The sequence below is a fragment of the Culicoides brevitarsis genome, chromosome 2, assembly GCF_036172545.1.
Source record: "Culicoides brevitarsis isolate CSIRO-B50_1 chromosome 2, AGI_CSIRO_Cbre_v1, whole genome shotgun sequence".
NCBI classification, from domain to species: Eukaryota; Metazoa; Arthropoda; class Insecta; order Diptera; family Ceratopogonidae; genus Culicoides; species Culicoides brevitarsis.
This window is the reverse complement of record NC_087086.1, coordinates 41,606,665-41,631,166: the sequence shown is the minus strand read 5'-3', so window position 1 is coordinate 41,631,166 and position 24,502 is coordinate 41,606,665. Positions and strand designations below refer to the sequence as shown.

General features: G+C 28.8%; 3 protein-coding genes across 3 annotated transcripts; 2 read left to right on the top strand and 1 right to left on the bottom strand.

Moving 5' to 3' along the window:
• Positions 1-6,675: 6,675 nt before the first annotated feature.
• On the bottom strand, positions 6,676-9,514 carry LOC134829261 (serine protease snake-like). Its single transcript, XM_063842267.1, has 4 exons — positions 8,556-9,514; positions 7,690-7,772; positions 7,180-7,627; positions 6,676-7,120 (listed from the first exon to the last, which is right to left on the bottom strand). Exons 1-4 carry the CDS (start codon positions 9,235-9,237, stop codon positions 6,798-6,800), a joined length of 1,536 nt encoding a protein of 511 aa, XP_063698337.1. The 5' UTR covers positions 9,238-9,514; the 3' UTR covers positions 6,676-6,797.
• Positions 9,515-11,303: 1,789 nt separating this feature from the next.
• Positions 11,304-15,322, top strand: LOC134829177 (opsin, ultraviolet-sensitive). The gene is made up of 5 exons (XM_063842173.1): positions 11,304-11,408; positions 11,577-11,757; positions 11,827-12,015; positions 14,211-14,341; positions 14,406-15,322. Exons 1-5 carry the CDS (start codon positions 11,345-11,347, stop codon positions 15,320-15,322), a joined length of 1,482 nt encoding a protein of 493 aa, XP_063698243.1. The 5' UTR covers positions 11,304-11,344.
• Positions 15,323-20,211: 4,889 nt separating this feature from the next.
• LOC134831857 (uncharacterized) lies at positions 20,212-22,989 on the top strand. The gene is made up of 3 exons (XM_063845682.1): positions 20,212-20,567; positions 21,930-22,167; positions 22,224-22,989. The coding sequence occupies exons 2-3, from the start codon at positions 22,008-22,010 to the stop codon at positions 22,844-22,846; spliced, it is 783 nt and encodes a 260-aa protein (XP_063701752.1). The 5' UTR covers positions 20,212-20,567; positions 21,930-22,007; the 3' UTR covers positions 22,847-22,989.
• Positions 22,990-24,502: the final 1,513 nt, after the last annotated feature.

Sequence of the window (24,502 nt, the reverse complement as noted above, 5' to 3'; positions counted from 1 at the left end):
AAAATAAAATAAAATAAAACGAAATGAAATAAAAAAAAAATGAATTAAATTAAATAAAAATAAAATTTAATTAATAAAAAATAAAATAAAACGAAATGAAATAAAAAAATGAATTAAATTAAATAAAAATAAAATTAGATTAAATTAAATTAAATAAAATAAAATCACAAAATGGCACTTTTGATGTCGCATTTTCATTAAAATTTAATGACATGCATGATTCTGCCGAAATTTCATTAATTTATGTTTTACGTAATCTGTGACATGCAACCGACAACAGGCATTGTCATTACCTAATACTCGGTAGATAGATAATAATTTACCACAAACGCACACAGGATCTCCGGGGAGTAATATAGACAGCGATACCGATTAAAGTAATGAAAACTGGTCAACAAAAAAAGGGGAATGAGCGTTGAGATAATTAAATGAGATTATTTTTGAGCGGCAATGTTGCATACAAAGTTGTTGGTAATCCGATTAAATGTTTTCTATATTGACTTTCGGCACGCACGAGATGAGAAAAAGTTTTAAATTTGAGTTGAATACAAATCCTTTTTGCAAAAGACATTCTAGGTCATCAAACTTTCTCTCCGAGATTACCCATTGAAAGCACTTTTGTCAATCACTCCATTGCACTTCATCGCTGTACGAGTCACTTGACACCTCGACGTCTTTCGTATTCATGAGAAAAATTAAATTCGATGATGTCGACAACATTTTCCTTTTTTGCCACTCGAATGACAAGCATCGAATGAAAATCAATCAGTCGTGTGGTTTTTCCCGAGAATGTCATTGAATGTAGATTTTTTTTTTTTGTCACAGTAGCTTCTTCTTCTTTTCTTGGCTTGTTACAAGATGAATTCTGAAAAAATCCCTTTATGTTCTTTGTTGCATGAATTTTCGTGGAAATCCTAAAATATACAAAAAAAAAGAGAATTTTAAATAAAAATTTCATCAAAACAGGAAATTTTTGCATCACTTCACGCGGTATTTACAGTCTCACATGTTTCCTTCTTGTGCACTGCACTTGACCTTTTTGTGTGTGAATTATTACATAAATTTCTGCGCATGGTTTAAAAAACCGACGAACAACGACGAACGTGCATGATGAATGAAAACCCGCCAAGCAGCATTTGGCAACAAGTACAATTAGCGTTTCGTTGCGTTTCACTTTCATTCATGTCTTTGGTAGTAATTTTGCCTCCTCCGCGTCTGCACGACATCAACGCGAGGAAGGATAACTAACAAGTTACCGTAAATTTGCAGCAAATATCAGTTTGTTGTGATTTGTCGTCCTGCAAAGACCTAAAAATAAAAATAGAAAAAAATTGTGAGAAAAATTTCTTTAAAGGGGAACTTTTACAAAAATGCCCATTTTCAGGCAATAAATGGATCTCAATAACAATAGTAATAACAATTTTGCTATAAATGATCGAATAAATAATGATGGTTATGGGCTTCGGAATATTTTCCATGTAATTTGGAGCAGGTGTTTTTGCTGCTGTCGTCATCTTTGCTGCCAATTGATCCAGCACCAACACGAAGACGATACAAAATTAATGCGCTCTAATTGCGTAAAGCGAAGAAATGTTCATTAAAAATTTACCAACAACTAAAAATAATTGATGATGATGCGCTTTTCAATGTAATTTAACACTTTAATGAGATAAAGGAAGAAATTGAAATATGTTTTCTTTAAATTAAGTGCAAAAAAAGGATAAGTGCTCTTGAAATAAATAATAATGAGGTAAAAAAGAGAAATAAAAATTGAAAAGTTGAAAGGCAAATGAAAAAAGTGCTAAAGAAATATTGAATGATATAATTAAAGGCAAATAAAAAAAAGAAAAATAAATAAATAATTAAATTAACGTCAATAACAAAAAAAAAAATAATAAAAAATAAAATAAACTGATTGAACAGATTTGCAGTTAAAAGTGTAAGTTGCAAAAAATTTATAAATAAATTAATTCCGAGAAAAAATCAACATTTAAAGTTTTTCACACAAATAAATAAAAAATGAAGAAAAAGTTAAGCAAATCTCAAAAGTGAACAAACAAAAGTTTATTAAAATTCACTGCAAATTTTGCATGTCAAATGAACCTAAATGAGACAAAAAAAAATTTTTTCTATTTAAAATTCTTTTGACAATTTGACGGAAACTAATAAGACGTAATGAAAATTTCTTGAGTGAAAAAGGAAAATATTCAACAAATTTTTGCTGTTTTTAAGGCCGTATAAATTTCAAAAACCGAAAATCCAATGGGGCAAAATAAGAAAAATAATGTTAAAAATTTTATCAAAATTTACAGTTTTTTGGTCTTTTTCAATAATTTTCAATTTTTAAGAATTTTTGTATTGAAAATCGTAATTTAACATGAATTTTATTTTTAAATTTTTTTTCAAAAAAGAAATCAAAATTTCAAAATTTTTTGACAATTATTTTTACAAAATTTTTTTGTTTAAATTTTTAACTTGAATTGCTCTTAGATCAATTTTGAATTATAAAATCTCATTATATACCAAAAATTGTTTGAATTTTGTCTCATTTTGAAAAAAAATCTTTTAGGACAAAAAGTTCGAAAAAAAATTGGGAACGCCCTGCTTAAAACTTTTCTTTTAAATTTTTCTTTCAAAAAAAAAAAGGTTAATGGTTCTTATTGTTGAATTTTTTTTTAAAGAAAACTCATCAAGCATATTTTTCTTAATTTAAGATAAGAATCGATTCTTTGATCTATTGAATAAGGAATATCAGTACATCACAATGGACAAAGACGGAAGATAAATATCTACATATATATCATGTCAGTTACAGAATTTGATATTATGCCATAAAGAATTTTGAATAGAAATTCTCGTATGTAAAATATTCATTATTGAATTCTCAGAATTTCTCATCTAATAATTCACATGGCACGATTCAATAATTTTCAAATAATAAAATGTTCTTCGAAGAAATTAGTTGATTTGTCTCAAGTAATTTTACTGAACCAATTTCAGGTAAAACAATATTCCTCATCACGCCCAAAATTAAATCTAATTTATGGCAAGCTAAGAAACGTGTTCAAACATCGAAATTTAATAATTTAATTTTAATATTTTAACACATCACAAATTCTTCTCAGTTGGAAGGAAATTCAATCAAATATTATTCAATGCATGTTTTACTCGACAAATATTGAATTGCGATTTCCGCTGTCTGTCACTTTTTCATGGCTTTCAAAAAGTTCACAAAAAAACTTTTTCTTATGTAATGTCATAACTTTAACCTTACGTTTCCAGATAAATCTAAAGTTTTTTATTCCATTTTGGAGTTATTTTTAAGCATTTAACCTACATTAAGAGACGACGAGATAAACTTATTTTTCAAGATTTGTTTGGAAAATATGTTTGCCTCGTCTCTCATTTATTAGTTGAAGTTGTCTTCGGACAACTATTTGTTACATTGTGAAAAACTGGTGTCTCGTTTCCATTAAAAGACTTTAATCTCTCAATTATACAATATGAGATAAAAAATTTTCAAAGTAATTTTTTTTAAAAACAGAAAAATAAATCTAATTAAAAAAGTTAAATTTAACGACGATCGACCGAAAGATAGGAATAAAAAAATTCTTGAAATCCATCCATTGGCATTGCATTGCCTTGATAGTTGATTTAGCGAGCATTACTTGGCATACAAGTACAAAAAAATGTTGTCGAAGAGACATAATTAGTTTTTTAACTAAAAATATCAACAACATTGCAGCAGAACTGAGACGAAGAGAAAATGAAGGAGAAGAAGAGAAGAGAATTTTTTTTTGTTTTAACTTTTTTTTTTCAAGTTTAAGCTTTTCCCTGAATTGATAATAATTTTTAGCAAACATTTTTTTTTCCTGTAACAAAACTCGGTTATTTAATTTGAAAAAATGTAGCAAACATGAAACTTCTCGAGCTACCTGAAAAACTTTCCGAATGGAAAATTTATGAAAGTTTAACAGTTTCACGGGAATTTTTGTTCCATTTATTATCAATGCATTAATAATAATAATAAATTTTTATAACCCAAACCATTCACCATTGAGGTTTTGCAAAAATTAGCAACATTTTGTAATAAATTACACGATTAACTTCCGCTGAATTCATCGGAAAAACATTCGAAACTTTTGTTCACATGGATTTCAAACATGGAAAACTTGCAAATGTTCTTTTATGAAAAGTTTTTCTCTTTTCAAAAATATTCTTTTGTTTTAAAATTTGAATAGTTCGGTGTTGAATGAGCAAAATTTTCATCATTCTGAGTAAAAAAAACCGTTACACGGATAAATATCGGGAGTCTGTTTGACATAAACATGCCTCAGAGCAATTAAGAGCAAATTTTAGATGAAATTCAATGCCAGACGATTTCAATCGGAAATGCACTTTAGATTTTGCTCATGGGGGATTTATGAACAATGTTGCATATAAGCTGCTGTTATTATTTTTGACATGGAAGTATTCACTGCTATTGTTTCTATTTTTGCCCTTTTATTAATGCTTCATTCAGAAAAAAGGGCAATCAGAACATTTTTAGTTGCATTTTTTTTCATGATGAATTGAAAGCAATATTTGTTGATCGATTTTTAAGTGAAGTTTTGCATGTTGCTTTGCGTTAAAAAATTTCCGATGGAGACGTCTGGTTTTTTGTTACTTTTGTAACCGTTATGTATTTTAGTTTTACAATGGTGTTCTTAAAATTTTAAAATTAACCTTAATTAATACTCAGATTCAAATCAAAATCAGATACATGCTTCAGATCATTGTCAGTATTTGTTTCAGTTTTGATTTGAAAAGAAGGAGGAAGTTTATCTCTTCATGAAAAACACTGTTTCGTGAGTAGTTTGTTCGAGACAATGGGATTTGTAATCTGGATCTTCTTCTTGTCTCGTGGTCATGTCTGTTGACAGATCTGTCCTCAATAGCCCTTTTGTATTCATTTTATAGTATTTCTAAAACGATAATTCTAAATAAAATATATATAAAAAAATACAAAATTAGTTAAAATTTCAAAATTTTCAAAAACGAGCTTTGACATCCATTTTCGTTAAGAGATAAAAAAATTTTAAGTTCTCTTAGCAATCTCTATATTACGGTAATTTTAACTTACCTTATTCATTGTACTCTCATTGGACAACCTATTTTTAATTGGTTTTTAATGCTGTCAGAATGCCCATTAAATTGGTTGATCATGCAACGCTGTTTTTAAAATGTAACAAAAAAGCCACGATACCATTTTAAAGTCTCTTGTTAACGACAACGACTTTTCTTCTCGTTACCCGCATTTTTTTTCATTGATTTCCTTCTCCATCCATCCGTAGCACGTTCATTCATCGGGACAAACCACCTTTGTATCGTCAATTTTACCGTTGCAATATTGTAATCTGATGCTGTTGCAGTAATTGCGTTACTTTGGCGATGAGATGAAACTGATGGGGCACGAGAGAGAAAAGGATGCACCCTGTGCCCAAAAAAGGGGGTGAAATTAACCCCTTCGGAGATAAATTAATTCCTTAAGAGGTTAATTTGACCGCTTAAGAGGTCAATTTATCTCCGAAGGGGTTAATTTTACGCATTTTTCTCCCATAGGGCAAAGAAAATTTCCGAGGAAAGAGGAATAATTAAATAGCACAAAGAACAGACGAGAAATTGCAATCCATTAATGCTACTCAGTAGGTGTAAAGAAATCCATCATGAAGGGCAATTATAACACTTTTTGTCATTGGGGACCAAACGTGTAGCTTTGTATGAACATAACGATCTTAAGTCTTCGTGAATCATCAGATTTTTTACTGAAATTTGTTCTCAAGAGTTTTGCGAACAAATTTTAATACAAAATCTGATAATTCAAAAAAAAAATCAATCCTTACGTTCATACAAAAAAAAAATACACGTTTGCCCCTTTTGAATTGCAAATACTGACCAGGTGTTAATTGTTCCGCTTCTTAATCAATCATTCAATTGCTCGGGGATTCTCTTTTTTTGCAATTGTGACGCGATATCGATGAGTATTTTGATTATTCATCAACACGTGTTTTCAAATGGAGGCGTCAGGTCATTTTTTTTTCTAAATTTGTTAGATGTGGTTGAAGTGTTGAAAATTTCAAGTGTAACTTTGCGGTAAGGAGCATTCTTTGACATCAAAAGCAGTGTTTTTTCTCGTTTCTCTCCTTAAATGGTGGTTCTCGAGTGTTTGTGATGTCATTCAAAAACGGCGATTGTTTAATTTCTTTCCTCTTTCGATTAAATTTTATTGTGAAGAAATTCGCAGAAATTCAATTTAAAATGGGACACTAAGTAGGGAAGAATGACATAGTGTTTTCAAAGAATTTTTTTTGTAAGAAGCTTACTTATGGAGTTACTATGTCAACGAAGGCGTTTCAATGGTTTATTTTGAAGAAAAAGAAATTGTTGTCAACGAACGGACCGAAAATATCGGTAATCCCAATTTGAAGCATTTTCTCACACATGATTGTGTGTCTTATCAACATCATCGATCCATTTCGCATGTTTAACCATGACTAAACCACAAAGCCATAGAAATGCAAGCAATGGAGTTACTAACTGCCTTACCTCTATGCAAAATTAATCTTTGTACAAAGGATGCCTCCTTTTGTTCCGTTTTATTATCGCTTCCATCGCAACTGACAACGTGCAATGCTAATTAGGATAACAATGGAATTCCCTTTTGCAGAAGGTACTTATCTTCGTTTTGCATTTTATGACGTAGATTTTCCTTTATTCTCTCGTCAATGTCACTTAAAGTAAATAAATGTACTAAAAATCTAATTCCAGACGATGTTTTCGATCCAATCGATGTAGCTCGACACTCTCGAATACACGCCCGGGGTTCTTCCGCCGCAATATTTGCCGAAACTCGTCACACCAACGACATAATGCACGCACGGATTTTCCGGAAGAATAACTTGCAACGGACCTCCTGAGTCTCCCAAACACGTATCTTTCCCTTGTCCGGGCACTCCGGCGCATAATTGCTCCGAAACGATTCCTTCAGACAATCGACGATCCGCGTTGTAATGAATTTTGCACTCTTTGTTCTCGAAAATGTTCAAGTCGACCTTCAGCAAGTTGTCGGATGAGTCTTCCGCTAAAATTTAATACATTATAAAAACAATGAAGGAATTAAAACAACAAAAAATTCCTTACTGTATCCCGTGCTTCCCCATCCAGTAGCAATTCCTTTGGTCGAATTGATGTTTTGCGTTTGCCAAAGACACGACGGGCGAATATTTGATGTAAACTCCACACGATCGCTCAATTTTATGAGTGCTATGTCGTAATAATGACCTCCAATGGAGTAACTTGGATGCGTGATGATCTCAGAAATGCCGAAATCAATTGGATTTGCGCCGTCATTTCGTGTCGCCAAGTTATTTTCACCCAAACGAACGACTGTTGGTCGACCTGAATTGCCTTTCACACAATGTCCCGCTGTTAAAATGTAATTTTCGGATATGAGAGTTCCGCCGCAACGCCATTTGATGTCGGAACTGAAGTCTTCGGAGTATCCGAGAGCTGCCATTGAAGGAAATTCTCCCGGTTTGGCAATATCTCCGCCAACGATGAGAGGAACTGTCGCATCGCATAAGGGAACCTAAAAGATTGAACGAGATTTTAGTGAAAAAATTTCTTTGAAAATTTGAGAAAGTTACTTACTTCCTTTTTGACAGGTGTTGGATTGACCAAAAGAGGCGAAAAAAGGATGACTTTTTTCGAGAGACGTTTGTATTCTTCGCATTCTGAAAAGAAAAATTGATTAGTTATATTAATTTCAATCTACTAAACATTTCTTTTTGAGAAGAAGTAGGTATTATGAATTTTTTTTGTGAAATTTTAATTTTATCGAAATTTTTCTGAATTACAATTGAAATTTTTTTTTAATTTTAATTTTTTCGAAATTAGAACTTTGATGAAATGCATTCACAAATTTTTTGAATTTTTTAATTATTTTTATCCAAAATTTAAATTTTTTTGAAATTTTCACATTTTTTTCAAAAATATTTTTTGACTCACATTTGCAAATTTTTAATTTTTTTAAAATATTTTTCTACAATAATTAATTATGTGAAATTTTCCATTTTTTAAAATATTTTTTTCAAAATTCTTTAAATTTTTATTTAAATTAAAAATTAATTTTTTTTCCAAATTTTTACAATTCACATGTATGCCATTTTTTGAAATTTTAATATTTTACCATTTTTTTTCTTTAAATTTTTTTTTTATTTTTTTGAATTTTATAACTTTTTAGATTCATGTTTCAATTTTTTTTTTTTGAATCTCTCATTTTTTATTTTTTTAATTTTTTTTTGACACACATTTACAAATTCTTTAATTTTTCATTTTTTATAAACTTATTGTTTAAAATTTTATTTTTAAATTTTTAGACTCACATTTTTAAATTTTTCATATTTTTTCTTTTTAATTAAAAATTTTATTTTTTTTTTACGAATTTTAGAACTTTTTGACTCACTCTGCAATATTTTTTAATCTTTTAGCAACAAATCATCAACGAAAAAACTTACTTTGCATGCTAATTCGCGGTCCATCTCTCCGTTTCGGTCGATCAGGTCGAATTGTTGGCTGTCCCCGATACGCTTCCTCAAATAAATCATCAGCTGTTGGCTTTGTACGTGCATTTCTGTCAACTCCTATCGTCGACGGATTATTTATCGCTTGCGTTGGTCGTCTTGTGGTTGCTCTCGTTGTTGTTGTTATTCTTGTTGTTCGTCGCGTCGTCGTGCCCGCTGTCGTATAATCGCCATACACGTCTCTCTCGTTGTCTTGATTATAATAATTAAAATTATTATTGTTTTGATTTACGGCGCGACTTGTTGTTGTTCGTTGCGTTGTCCTCGCCCGTGAATAATCTCTATTGTTGCTCCACGAATTCAAGCCAGTTTCGAACAGTAACGAGTCTAACGATGGTTGCGTGTTACTTCGATCATTCCGATGCGATTCTGTGCGTTCGTGGATCTCGTTGTCGGCGTTATCGGGACAACAAATGACCTGCGATTGAAAACTGATCGAAAAATCGCAAAATTCCGGCGGAGTTTGATATTGACGGAAATCAATCTCGGCTTTGGGACATTCTCGCAAGAGTTTACAAGTCCCGTAAGTTCTGTCTTGTCGTCGACATCGCTCTCCTTCGCGTCGTTGCCCGACAATTACTTGAACAGCGAAAATGAGTAAAAGCGTGAATTTCATTTTTTTCGTAAGATGGGACAAATTATGTCACTCCCGGTTGAAGACGAAAAAAATACTGAGATAAAAACCGCAATTTTTAATGTGAGAACGTTCGATTAATGTATAAAAATAAGTTAATTCAGTAATTAATATGCATCTTTGGTAGTATGAGACACTTTTTACACGCAACGCTACATAGACAATGAACTATTCCGGGAAATACACACAATTTAAAATGAATATTTATTCAATAAATTCTTTTTTTATATTTCACTGCAATAATTAGAAACAACTTGCCTCGTCGTCGGAGCTTAGCGTACTGATTTATTTGTTTTTAACGGAATTTCGTTAGTAAATTTGCATTCCTTCCCCTTCGTACGCTCTCTCCTTGTCTCGTAACTTTTTTTGACGTCATCATAACTGATACTGAAACGAAAAAACAGGTTTTTTATGAGATTGTGTGTCAATGTCAATGTTGAGTTCTCTTCTTAGTAATCTGCTTCGGGAATTAATGGCTCTTCTGTGTCTAGCTGTTATCAGTTTTAACCTTTGAACGTCTTTTGGGTTTTTTGTTGTTGATATTTGATATTTTTATTTTTAGCGCCATTCATGAAAAAATATATTTTTTTTATAAAAATAAACATTTTTAATTTTCATTTATTTTTTTTTTCAAAAATGGTAATTTATTCGAAATTAAAAATTTTTTAACTTCTTTATAATTTTTTTTAAATTAATTTTTTTTTCGAAATTTTCACGAATTTCAGAACTATTTTGACACACATTTTAAAATTTTCTGAATTTTTCATTTTTCAAAATTTTATTATTATTATTTTTTTTTTTGAAGTTTTCATTAAAATTTTCTGATTTTTTTAATACCTATTGTTAAAAAATTATAATTTTAATAATTTTTCCAAAAATTTACATTTTTCCGTTTCATTTGAATTTCGATATTTTTTTTTTTCTTTTAGCATTATCTACATTACGGTACTCGATTTTAAATAAATTTTTAGTAATTTCTTCAAAAATTTAAACTTAACAATTTTTCAATTTTTTTTTTTGTTATTCGATATTTATTTTCAACACCATTGATGAAAAAAATAATGCAAATTTAAACTATTTTATTCACCTCGTCAAATAATGTTTTGTTATTTTTTCTTTTTTTTTCCTTTAAAAGCGAAATAACAAAGCTTATTAGCGACTTGTTTGATTTTTAACTTGTTCTTGAACGTGTATAAAGTTTCAGATGATCATTAAAACTTTAACTGAATCCTTCTCTTCCAATCCATTTCATTTTTTTTTCCAAGTAGTAGGCATTTACATGTTTATTTTTAATGAAATCACAATGATTTCCGGAAAATTTTAAATAAATAAAAAAATTCATATTGATGAAAAAAAAACATTGAATAGAATTATGAAGAGTTTTATTCATAAGTTTGAAGTTCCTTTCATAATTTAAAAAAAATTGAAATAGAATAATAATCGTGAACATACATAAGCCCGAGAGTTTTCGTGAAATTTTTCCATTCAAAATTCTTTATAAAATTTTTCATGATAAAATTGAAAAAAAAAACAGATAACGAAAAAGTTATGAAGATCTACTTGTTTGATTTGTTTGGTTTTGGCATTCACAAAATTGCCTTTTGGGAAAAGTTTGTACTTTTATTTCCGTAATTTTTTTTAATCATGCTCTTGAAAAGGATTGAACAAAAAAATCATCTTACTTGAGTTTTGACATTCATATTTTTTATTTTTTTTAATTTCAGATGAGCATTCATGTCGACGAGTAACATCAGTTAATTCCGCATTTAATCTGCATTTGTTTAATTTAGTCGTGTAGAAAGGAAAAAACAAAAACAAAGTGAAAACAAAATGAACATTATTTGTTTCGTTCATTGAAACGGCGCATGATGATGCAAAATTGCAGCAATTGGAGGCGAAATTATTCATAAAAAGTGCAAAATTAACGTGAGTGCGTGTATTGAGGATGCTTCCAAGAAGCAACAGCAGCTTTAATGAGAGAATTTCTCGGAATAACTTGATTGTCAGATATAAATGTCTGTTAATCATAACGTTATCGCTGTGCATTGTCAAAATTTTACCGAGCATTGGCTGTGAAGAAAGAGATACGATGACGTACAAGATAATAATTGCTAAACGTAGCATCGACACGACTGAACAAGTCCCGAGATTAGGTAAGAATTCACTTTTGTTTCTCGCATTTTGCCACTCTATGGGCGAAAAACGGGTCAATTTGATACCTTAAGGGATCAATTTTCCCTTTAGAGATCAAAAAATTCACTTAATCTGACCCGTTTTTCGCTCATAAGGCAATTTACAAAAAATTTTTGCATTTTGCACAGCAAACCACATTCAGGAAAATGTAGAAAATAGAATTTCCTCAACAACGACGACACCGACGACGACGTCAAAAGATGTCGTTGCCTCAACAATTACCACAATAAACAATTCATCGACATCGAGGTTTTCCATTGTTGTAGCAGGTACGACAACAAACGAGATTAATATCACAGAATTGTTTCGGTAAGAATTTTGATTGGTTTTCAGGAGCTCTGACGTCATTTTTTTTTATCGTTTTTCTTTGACACACAGGAACTACAGCTCCAAATCAGGTTTCAAGGGGAAACTCGATCCACGCTATTTGAACAACTCAATTAATCCGTTTTGGCTGCAATTTGAGCCGCCGTCGCATACGCAGCATCTCACGTTCGCCATTATCTACATGGGCATGATGGTTGTTGGCTGGTTTGGGAATTTACTCGTCATTTTCATGTATATCAGGTGAGTTGCTTTGAATTCATTGGAAAAGTTCTTATGCTTGGTTTGGATAAATTGGAATATTGTTGCCTTCAATTATTTTTTGAAACGTTGAATTTGGGCAAAATTCGTTGCTTTGTGAACGAAAACCATCAATTTCCTCCTTTTTTGCTCGTAAAGCGTCGTTATCATATTTGCACTAATAATTTTCCTATGCCTAAAATTGAGAAGAGAATTCAATTTAGAATTTATGTAAGACCAAAAAGGGCAATCTAATATCCCGTAACTTACTTCCATATGGCAGGCGACTTTCAAAATTCTCCCAAAATAAGCAACATGAAGTGAAAACATGAAATTCAATTATTTTTTTTGTCTATGTGAAAAATGTTATCATGTTCCCGAAAAAATATTTCTCCAATTTCCACACATACTTGCACATCTGAAAAATATTGAAGAGAGAAAAAAAATCATAAAATTGGATGACTTGAAGCGGAAAAAAATTCCTTCCTCGAGTAAATCTGAACTCATTACAAAAAATTTAGTAAACCGCCCATTATAATTCCAAAAAAAAAGCTTCGTAATGAAAAAAAAAACTTCACGCGTATGTGTGGCAAAACTTCGAGATTAAAATTATGCAATATTTGTTGCGTGCAAACAAAAATATTTTTCCATGAAAAATTTTGTTTTGCGGTATGCATCCTAACTTTTGCAGCAACAATGTAATTCTGAATTATGATGTAGTAGGCGACGTAATTTATGAAGATAATTCAATGTTGCTGTGAATTCAAGGAAGTGAAAATTTGCATTTAGGAGTTCGGAAAGTTTTCAAACAAAATAAAAAAAAATATTTTTTTACGCGAGTTTCATTAGAATTTTTTTTTTTTTTCATAATTTAATTTTCCGGTTGCTGGACTCTGTTCTTTGTAAACAAGCGGATTTTTATGAGATTCTCATAATTGTTGGTTGTTGTTGAATTATGAGATTATGTTGGATAAAATTTCAAATAATTTCCATTAATTCGAATATTTTGTCAACTTTCGGTCAACATCCTTGTCTGACAAATTTGAATGCATATTATTATAACATTTTCATGTGATGTGTCTCGACATTACGTGATATGAATTTTTCGAAGTGTAAAATTAAAGTTGGACATTGTATTTTATCATAATAATAAATATCATTAATTTAATGAAGTTCAACCTACAGTCTTTTGTCATTTGGTAAACTCGAGGCTACTTAATTCTTGTGTTGTGAAAAATTTTCAGGACATTTTTTTAGTAATGCAATATAATAAGAGGATTTTTATAAAAAAAATATTTTTTCATACGAACCAATATAAAGGAAAAAAGCTTCTTATAAGGGTTGATGCTAAAAAAAAAAAGATAAAATGTTAGAAAATTGGAATTTTTACAGCTTGTGAGTTGTTGAAAAGAAAACGAAAAAAAAATTGCTATGAAGATGTTAAAAAATTAAAATTAAAAATTTTTTGAACCAAAAAAAAAAATATTTCAATACAATTAATGAAAAATTTTTTCTTTCACATGGAAAATTTCGATTATTTTTTTTTTTAAAGCCACAAAAAATATAAATTTTAAATAAAATGTAATCATTTTGGACAACTTACCAAAAAATCGTTCATGAACATTTTAATGAAAAATATGCAAAAAAAAATAAATTTTTTGTCTCTTACCAATTTTAATCCATCATTGCAATTTTTTGTGATAAATGCGATATGATAGTTATTTTTTTTTATTTCTCTTGAGTAAAAGGTATTCATTTCCTTACCGCTAACGGCATCAGTTGCACATATTCTATTTTTCTACATTTTTGATTGAAACAAAACAAAAAAATGCTTCGAATTTGCAACACAATACATTTTCTCTGACCAAATGGAAAAAATTGATACATTTTGTTTGCACGAAAGTCCAATAAATTACATTTAGATTTGCTTTGTGCTGTTTATTTTTGCGAAATCCAACTGAAAATCTCTTGATGCTTCGTGGATGCATTTAATTACGGCATTGTTATTACAAATTTTCATTAAACTCAAGTTTAAATTAACAGAGGCGACTCATTAGTTAATTGAACATCTGTTGTCCTTTTTCTGCGAAACTCACGTTTTTCATTATGTTCAAAGGCATGAGTGTCACGTTTGTCTTTATTAATTTTCTGAACTTCATTTGCATGAATTAAACATTTTTTTCATTTTTTTTTTTTAGATTTCGTTCGTTGCGAACGCCGGCAAATCAGTTGGTAATAAATTTAGCTGTTAGTGACTTCTTCATGCTGTGTCTCGGTCCGGCATTTGTTTACAATAGTTTGCATGAGGGACCATTTGTGAGTGAATTTGGTAAGTGTCGTTAATTAATTTTATTTTTTTTTTTGTTGAATTTCAAAATGAAATTTTTTTCCAGTTTGTCGTTTATATGGTTTAGTTGGAGGCTTAACGGGTACAGCTTCGATTGCAACACTCACTTGTATTTCCATCGATCGTTATAACGTCGTTGTGTATCCTTTGAACCCGTTGCGATCAACGACGAAGCTCCGATCGCGCATCATGATTATCGGGATTTGGATTTATTCGTTACTTTTCGCGTGTGTGCCCTTTTTGGACATCGGCTTGAGCAAATATGTTCCCGAGGGATTTCTCACTGCTTGTTCCTTCGAGTATTTGTCTCCGTCGAAGGAAGCGAAAATCTTCATGTTTACGTATTTCGTGTTTGCGTGGGTTGTGCCGCTAACTATCATCATTTACTGCTATTTCTACATCCTGCGAGTCGTTGTGTCGCCCAAAAGTATCCGTTCGAGCAAAGACAAGAACAAGACAGAGATAAAACTCGCACTTGTCGTCATCGGCGTCATTGGCTTGTGGTTTCTCGCATGGACCCCGTACTCAATCGTCGCTCTTTTGGGAATTTCGGGCAATGAACGTTACCTAACGCCTCTTGGTTCGATGATTCCTGCGGTTTTTTGTAAAATTTCCGCATGCATCAACCCATATTTGTATGCTGTGAATCATCCGCGTTTCCGTAGCGAGTTACGACGACTTTTGGGATGTCCTGTGGAAAGTCGATTCAATTCCGATATGCGAACGTCGTTCATTTCGAAGCAAAGTACGGTGCGAAGGACAGGCGGGCGTAATGGCGTGATAGATTCGGCACAAGTAGCAACTCAAACGCACGCTTCAACGACTAACAACAACGAATGTCCAAAAATGATGCCCGAAATGGGAAGAAGAGCACCCCCAATAAGACGGGCAACAACTTCCATTGATACGGAAATGTCGGATGACACTGCAGGCGAGTCGCTGATGATGGATTCGTCGGTGTAGTATAAGCGAAGACGCGTAGTTGTCGAAGTTAGGAGAATGCCAACGACAATGTGCCTTTACAAAACGACAAATGTTTAGCCGTTCTTTGTCTTTCCACGAATTCACAAACACAAAATAATTAAACGAGCTTTCTTCCAACGATGGATATCCTGCAAAAATAGAAGATAAGACACGTATTTACACTCTTAATTGCAAACTTGTGCAATATTTGTTTATCTCGCATGCAGCAAATGAATTAGTTGTTGCCTGTTTGACGATAAAAAAAATAATAATTTTTTTTTTCATAGTCACTCATCCAATATCCATAAAAATGCTTTTTCATTCAGCGGAATCGGAAAAGTTGCATTCAACTGGAAAATTAATATCTTATGTTCGTTGCCAATATTGGAACTTTTTCAAAAAATAACGATTTTAATCTATTTCTCCTCTTATTTGCCTTTACATGAGACATGAGAGACTAAAAATGTAACATTCGAGGCAAAAAGTTTCATTTTATCAGACAAATTCTCGACTTGTTTGAAAAAATATTAAATGCTGTCTAGCTGATGTCTGCTAATATGAAAAATGCTTTGAAAGTAGCTTCAGTTGAATTGGCAAAAGAAATGAGGTCAAGGCTTATGTTTACATTTTGTTGAACGAAATTTTTTTAAATTTTTACTTTGAGTTAAATAATTTTTTTTTAATTTGAAAAAAGATTTGAATAACTTAATTTGAGATGCTTTCTGAGAGCTTTCCAAATTATAATTAAATTAAATTAAAATTATTTTCGGAAAAAAATTTAAATAAATTTTATTTTTTATAATTATTAAAAGAAATTATTTAAAATTATTTAAAGAATTTAATAATTTAAAATTTTATAAAAATTTAAAAAAAAATATTTTCACGAAAATTTAAAATATAAAAAATTTATTCGGAAAAAAATCGAAAAAAAAATTAATAATTTATTTAACTAAATAATTATTTTTCGTAAATAAAATTTAATGAATTTTAAATTTAATAATTATTAAATTTTAATTTTTTTCCAATTTATTTTGCGAAAATTTTTTTTCAATTTTCGCTTGAAAATTCAATAAATTATATTTTAAATTTTCATCAGAATTTTTCGTTAAACTCAAAACTTTTGCTATTGATAAAAAGTAAATATTTTTCTTAAAAGTTCAAATATTTGTTTCATCTCGAAAATTCCCGAGACGACAAATAATGTCAATGTGTCAATGCTTTATACTCGAGTTTCAAGTTCAATTGATTCAAGTAACTATTTTCCTTTGATTGCGTTTTCCTCTTTTTTTGCTCCAATGTCAGTGCAAATGACACGCTATACGTTTAGCGATAATTTCCTTTTGTTTACTCTGCGATTCATATGAAATTTACAGTCTAATGAAAATCAACGCTGAAAAGAAATTTTTCTACCCATGTCATAAAATTTCTTTTTAGATCCATATTATTTGTATTCCCGCGCTCAACACGTACTTTTAATAGTAAATTGCCATTTATGAACCGTGTAAATTGCAGTTTCTCATTTTTTCCATAATTGTAGAATAAAAAAAATGTCATCCACAGATACGATTGATTGGATGTCTGAATGCCCCATGTTGCTTTTTTTGCGAATATCATTACCATTCAAATTGAAATTAACTGAAAAAAAAAGTTTTTCCATGAATTTTAATTCACCGATCGACAATTATGACAAAATTTTTCCAATATATGCATTAATTGAGCAATTTACATTTTTTTTCTCACATAGCTCATCGAGGCTGATGATAAATTGTACAAAAAAAAGCATCTGAGATACTTTCTCGTGTGCCAAAACAAATTTGAATGCAAAACCTTAAAAAAGCTGATTCGCCGTTTTGTTCGTCTGTGCAAATTGTCTGCACATCTGTCACTTGAGTCACGTTCAAATGTTGAATCAGAACATGTTGTTGCATTAAAATGAATAAAAAAATAGTTTTAAGGAAGATTTTTTCCCCCAATGTAGTTGTTGTTGTTGTGTGAAACGGCAGAAGACGTGTTTGTTCCCTCTGTTCCATAATGTGTTGTTGCCAATTAACTTTTCGCAGCGTTTTCTCGTTTTCAATTCCTTTTTAATTTGTGCTGATGACGAGACACGTGTGTCGATTACTCGCTCGAATTCGAATTTTGCACATTTCGATTCACATGAAAAGTGAAAAAGGTTTTTTTTCTTCTGCTTGAATATCAATGGCTTCTTGTGATGCCGTAAATACTTGTAGGAAGTTTATAAATAGCATTACATTTCCTATTTTTAATTAACTTTTCATGACATTGTTATTACGAAAATATTACATAAAAGTATTTACATAAAATTCAATTTAATACATTTTGTTAAATAAACAATTTTATACTTATTTAACCTCGTTTTGCTCAATTTTGATTAAAATATTATTTCGTGAATGCATAAAATAATACTGTTTAATTTGATCTATAATTAAAATATGTTTATCTACACGGTGTTCTTTTTCAATAAGAGTACTTTTTCATAAAAAAATTAATTAATTTAAAAAAAAAATAATATTTTTCATAAATTTAAAAAAAAATTTAACATATTTATTTTTTTTACCAAAAATTTTTTTAAATATATTTTAATTTAATTTAATTTTTTTTTTTAATTTTGAATAATATTTAATTAATTTTTTTTTAATGTTTATTTTTTTCTTTTTACGAAATATTTTTTAAATATATTTAATTTATATAAATTTTTTTTAAATAAATATTGAAATTAAATCTTTATTGGAATATTAAATTATTTTTTATTTTATTAATTTTTATTTATTTATTAATTATTTTATTAAATTTAATTTAAATTTATTTTTTAAATTTTATTTTTTTTGATTTATTATTTTATTTAATTTATTTTTAAGTTTAATTTTTTTTATTTTATTAAATATTTTTAAATCTAATAATAATTGAAACAAAAAAAAATAAGCTACTGTAATGCTTTTTGTCTTCATATGAAAATTCTAAAAATAATGTTTACAACGAAATCCCATAAAAATGATACATTTTATGAAAAAGTCCATTATTTGATAGTTTTGTTCGTCAATTTTTGTGACAATAACACTCAATACCCTGTATTTATCGGAATTCCCTTTATAATTTCCCAAATAAACGCATTCCATTTTGATGACATTTCACACTACATAGTTTGTTCACTCCCAAAAATATTTTGCTTTTGTTATTTGCATAGCGAATTTATTCAAATAAAATGGTTCAAATAACAGAAAAAGGTCACACATTCGAAAATATGATTAGAATTTAGTTAGTTCACGCGTTACAAAAAAAAAATGTTTGATTTGGCTAAACAAACATGCAAACAGGATTTTCTTTAAAAAAAATTTTTTTTACAAAATTTATGAAAAAAAAAACATAAAAGCTCCTTTTAATTTTCTCGTTATTTAATTACAATTTTTTAATATTAACGTAGCGAATAAAGTCAAACGAGCATAATTAGTGCAAAATTCTACGAAATGTTTTATAATGACATGAAAAAAATTAAGTAGTAAAAATATAATTCTTGTTAGTTTTTAAACGACTCTAATGTCGCTCTATATGTTTTGTGTAAACTTAAATTATGAGAAAAAATGTTACATGTTTTAGCCTTTGAGGAGTAAAACTGTTTAATTAATACAATTCAATGTACAGATCCAACAAAAAAAAAAAAAACAGAAAATAAATTCATGCCAATAGTATCAATGTGATGAAAAAAAAGTTAATAAATAAAAAAATTTATTTATAGATAAAAATAAAGTTAAAAAAATAAAAAATATATTTCTGATATAAAAACAAAAATGATAAATGAGACAAAATATTTTTAATATAACAAAATAAATAATGATAAAAGAAGATAAATATATTTGATGATGTTCGAGCTTAAAAACAAATAAATAAATAATATTTTAAACTGGAGAAAAACAAAGAAGAGCACTTTCCCGTGCACATCACACAAAATTTTGTTTTATTTTTCTTCGTTTACTGCCAAGTTTGAACGGTAAGTTATAAATGTAAATTTATTGCAGTTTTAAGTAAACTTTTGGTTTGGGAGAAAAATTTTATGTTTTTTGTAAGAATCTTGATGAAAATTTGAGAACGCAACGAAACGCTATTTTTGGCTCATGATATATTGGTTCATACATACTAAATTTTTATTTTTTGGTATTAAAAAAATTCTTTAAAATTTATTTATTATTTTAAAATTTTTTTAAATTATTTTTTTAAAATAATTTTAAATTTAATTAAATGATTTTAATAAAATATAAATATTTTTAATTTTTTTTTTAATTAAAAATAATATTTTTACGATAAAAAAAATTCTTTAAAATTTTATTTATTATTTTAATAATTTTATTTTTAAATAATTTTTTAATTAAAAAAAATATTTTAAATTTCTTTTAATTTTTTTTAGGAAAAAAGGCAAAAATTGGTCGATTTCGATATAAATTTTCAAAAATAATATTCTCAGTAAAGAAATTATCCGGAGGTTTCAATTTGTGCAAATATGCAAAATCCACAAAATCTTCTCCAAACAACATTGTTGACATTCTGATGCAACAGGTGCTTGAGTATGTCAATATAATCAAATAAAAGTTCATTATTTGTCCCTCATACGTCGCTCCCTTGTCGACTTGTTGTGTATTTGAGTTTGTCATGCCATCAAAAACATCTGATTCGCATGTGATTTAAACAAACAAAACAAATCGCTCTCTTCGTTCTCTCCCAAACGGTTCCTTATGCGAACTCTGACTCATGCGCATACCTCCAAAAAACTACATATTTTCATAAAAAAACATACGGAACGTCGAAAAAAGACACCAGACGATGCAAACTTATTATTAGTAGTTTACATTTTGCTCACAAACACCGAACGCGTATCACACAATCCGCTACTCAAGTCGCTCAAGTCCAATAAGAGAAAATTTCTAATAATATTATTTTATTACATATACACAATCTCTTTACAATATTATAATAATAAAAATAGTGAATCTGCATCTGTTCGGAATTACGGAGGAATTTGTTCGACACAGCAAGAGGCAGCATCAAAGTGACATAAACATGATATTTTACTAAATTAATATTAATTAACGTTCGACAAAGTTGCAAATTTTTTTTAACGCGAACAAAAATGAAAGTTTTTCGCAACTACAGAAAACTGTATCACAAATATCTGAATGTGGTACAAAACTTTTGTACAAAACTCATATCACGAGATATCGTTTCCAACTATCAAGTAAGTAAATATTTTTTTTAGTATTCGACACAAAAAAGCGGAAAATTATTGATTTTCCCTCAAATGTCTTTATTTTTCGTACGAAGTTTTCCTTGCGATTGACTGTGTGTATGTGAAAATTTGTGTTTTCTGTAGAACAAGATGTCTTCATTTATAAATATATTAATTTTTCCGCAAATATTTAATTGCTTGGTTCAACAAACAGAAAGTCATTACCCTAATTTTCTTTAATTACTGAGAAACAATTTAATTACCTTTCTGCATTTAAATAACATGAACGATGTGTCTTTGCACTTTGCGGCTTTTTGTTGGATTTTTTGAGAAGAGGAGTGTCAACTTAAGTTTAATAATTTTTTTTAAATTTTTCTTTATATTGAAATTATTCGAAGAAATTAAGTAAGGCGAATAAATAAAATATTTATTATTTTTGTTTCCCATGAGGATTTTAAAAATATAAAAAAATAATTTTTTGTCTATAATTTTTAAACGCTTTTGGATGATAAACGATAATTTTTTTATAATGTATTAATTTTTATTATTTTCAAAATTTTATTCAAAAGTGAGAAAATATTTTAAAAAAAATTACCAAAGTAGTAATTTAAAAAAAATTTTTTTTTGAAGCAAGATGACTGATTCTTGTTAAAGTAATTTTAGTTCATTTTTTTATATTTAATTTTTTTATGAATTTTTTGACAAAAGGAAATATTATTAAATTATAAAAATTATTAAATTTTATTTATTTTTTAATTTTTTTTTTTTTTTGTAACTTTGACAGAAACTAATTTTGCTAAAAAAAATCTACCGAAGTAGAAATTTAAAAAAAAAAATCGTTATAGTTTTAATTTCGGATGTTTTATATAAGCAATTTTAGTTCATTTTTTTATACAATTTTAATTAAATATTTTCAATTAAAAAAAATTAAGTTAAAAAAAATCAAAAAATTCAGAAAAAATTAAAATACTAAAGTTATTCGCCTGAAAACTTTATTTAAATTATTTTTTTATTTTAATTTTTTTTATAACTTTGTCAGAAATGAATTTTGATATATGCTTGGTTAAGATTAATTGAATAATTTTTATGCTTGGAATAAAAGATGATCTAAAATTACTTACCTCACTTTTCAATTCAAATCCAATGTTTTGACTATTTGTGAATGTATTGACACCCCTTTGCCGGTTTTTGCGTGGAAATGTACCTAAAAATAAACAAACTTCTCTTAACGTAGTACGAATATGATAAATAAAATTAAAAATAAATATCTTTTAAATTGAAATCATAAATTTACGAGAAATAAATAAAATAAACATAAAAATAGATTTTCTAATCATCCATATGTCGTGTCATTTCTACTTTTCTTCGTAGTTCCTCAACTAATTGTAGAGCAGAAGCAAAAGAAGAAGAAATGTAACTTATCAAAAAAACGAGACTGACCAAATTAAGATGTTTCTATCAAAATGGCTTCCAAATGCGTGCGGATCTCTTGGTCCTGCGCTAATTCCTCCCGCTCATATCGCAATACTTTACTACTTTTGGCAAAACTACTCACGGAACGTTGATCGACGATTTTGTTCATGTTCTTGTTGGGATACTGTCTTCAAAGGTAAAAAATTTGAATTTTTAATTTTTTTTTAAATTCTTATGATTTTTTGTTTTTAGGTACATACGAAACTGGCGTTGCTTCCTACAAACATATGTACTTCAATGCGACTCAAAACACAATTAAAATCTGGCTTCTCATTGTTTTTGGCATCATTTCGTTGTACGAATGCACCAAATATCTGTACGATCTCTTACTTCATCGTCGCGTTCGTTTTTCAATGTTGTCGTTATTTTTTTTGTCAATTTTTCCGCATTATTACGCATGGTGGGCCTACATCAACTATTACAACGACGATTTTTACGATCAATGGGCGCATCAAATGTTCTTCACTGTCACGGAAATCGCATCGACGCTCGTTGTGCTGCACTTGGCGAATCGCGATAACGAAGTAACGTCGCGAAAAGTCCTCGCAATCAGCGGAATTGCCGTTTTGCATATCATGGCAAGCGGTTTTGATCAATTTCTTGCCAATGTCTTCGGCGGCGAAGGATATGCGCATCAGGTTGTACGAGATATTGGATTTATGATACCGGATATCGCACATTTTTGCTTCCCAATTATGCTTTGGAGACAAAAGAGACACGAGGAACCCTTTTATAGAGATCGAAATTTGCGACAAGATGTTCTTCTTACGTTCCTGATAATCATCTTTTTATTCGTTTTTTGTTCTTTCTTGTGAGAATCATGAAAATAAACAAAAAAAAAACACATAATCAGCCTAAAAATTAACGACATATTAATTATTGACATAATCACAAAAAAAAACAAATATTTAGACAATATGTTAGTCTTGTTAGTACAATATTTAGTGGAAAATGTTAATGTTATGAGAAATTAGTTTAGAGCTCGTTTAGAAGTAGCTCAGATAGATAGATGTTAACTCCATTAAAAACTTTTTTATATCGAAAATTAAACATTAGGAAGACAATAATGTAAAATGAAATGAAAATTGAGTGTCTATAGATAGCGTTTTGTAACTCACATATGATATTTAGAGCCTATAGTGATAGAAAACGACTACCCCATAATATGATTATTGAAAAAAAATGAAACCATAGAATTTAGAAAAATTGTCTGACTGTTTGAAAAACAAAAAAAAAAAGTGAATTTAGTGGATTATTATATAAACCAATATTGTTAATGACATAAAATGTTTAATATTTAATAAAATATATACAATGAGTATTGAATAATAAAAATATCCCACCCGAAATGCTTTTGTAGTTTAGAATGCTTTCCTAAATTAGAAATTTATTTTTAATTTTTAAAAAATTTTTATTATTTTAGAAAAAAAATTATTTTTAGAAAATTTTGTTAAAAATGTTATTCAGCAAATATCAACTTTTTTTTTAATTTAAAGATATAATTTGCTGAACAAAAATTTTATAAAATTTATTAAAAAATTTTACTCAGCAAATATGAAATTTTTTACAAATTTTGCTGAATAACTTTAAATTTGCTGAACGAAAATTTTATAAAATTAAAAAAAAATATATTCAGCAAATATCAATTTTTTTTACAAATTTTGCTGAATATCTTAAAATTTGCTGAAAAAAAATTTTATAAAATTAAAAAAAAAAATATATTCAGCAAATATCAATTTTTTTAACAAATTTTGCTGATTATCTTTAATTTTGCTAAAAAAACTTTTTATAAAAATTTTTATTCAGCAAATATGAAATTTATAGAAATTTTGCTGAATAACTTTAAATTTGCTGAACAAAAATTTTATAAAATCTATTAAAATTTTTACTCATAAAATTCATTAAAAATTTTTATTCAGCAAAAATAATTTTCTTTCAAAAATTTGCTGAATTACTTATATTTGCTGAATATAAATTTTTAATTTGAAGAAAATTTAGTTTTTCTTCTTTTTAATTAAAATTTTTTATTTTTAAAGAAATTTTTATGAAAATCATGGAATTGCCCATCAAACTACCCAAAAATTTCTTATCAACGTACAAACACAAAAAGTAACATTTTCCCATTTTCACCCGAAAACTCGTGCCGTCTCGCTTTTCCGACGTTCTATGGCGCACTTGACATCATCATGGCACTTGCTCGCGGTTATTCAAATGTAAACAATTCCATGCACACAGTGCGGAGTAACAATTTTCGTGTTGTTCGTGTGGAAAACGAATCGAAGCGGTGTTTTTTTTATCATCATCGTCGAGCACCGAGACACTGTACAAATGGCAAAAGAACGAGACAACGGATGGGTCAATGAATTATACAATGTTCGCGACTTCGACGACGTAACGTTACACATGTTCTGATGGATAGTTGGATACGAGGAAAATGAAACGTAGCATAACATTATTTCACGCATGACAAT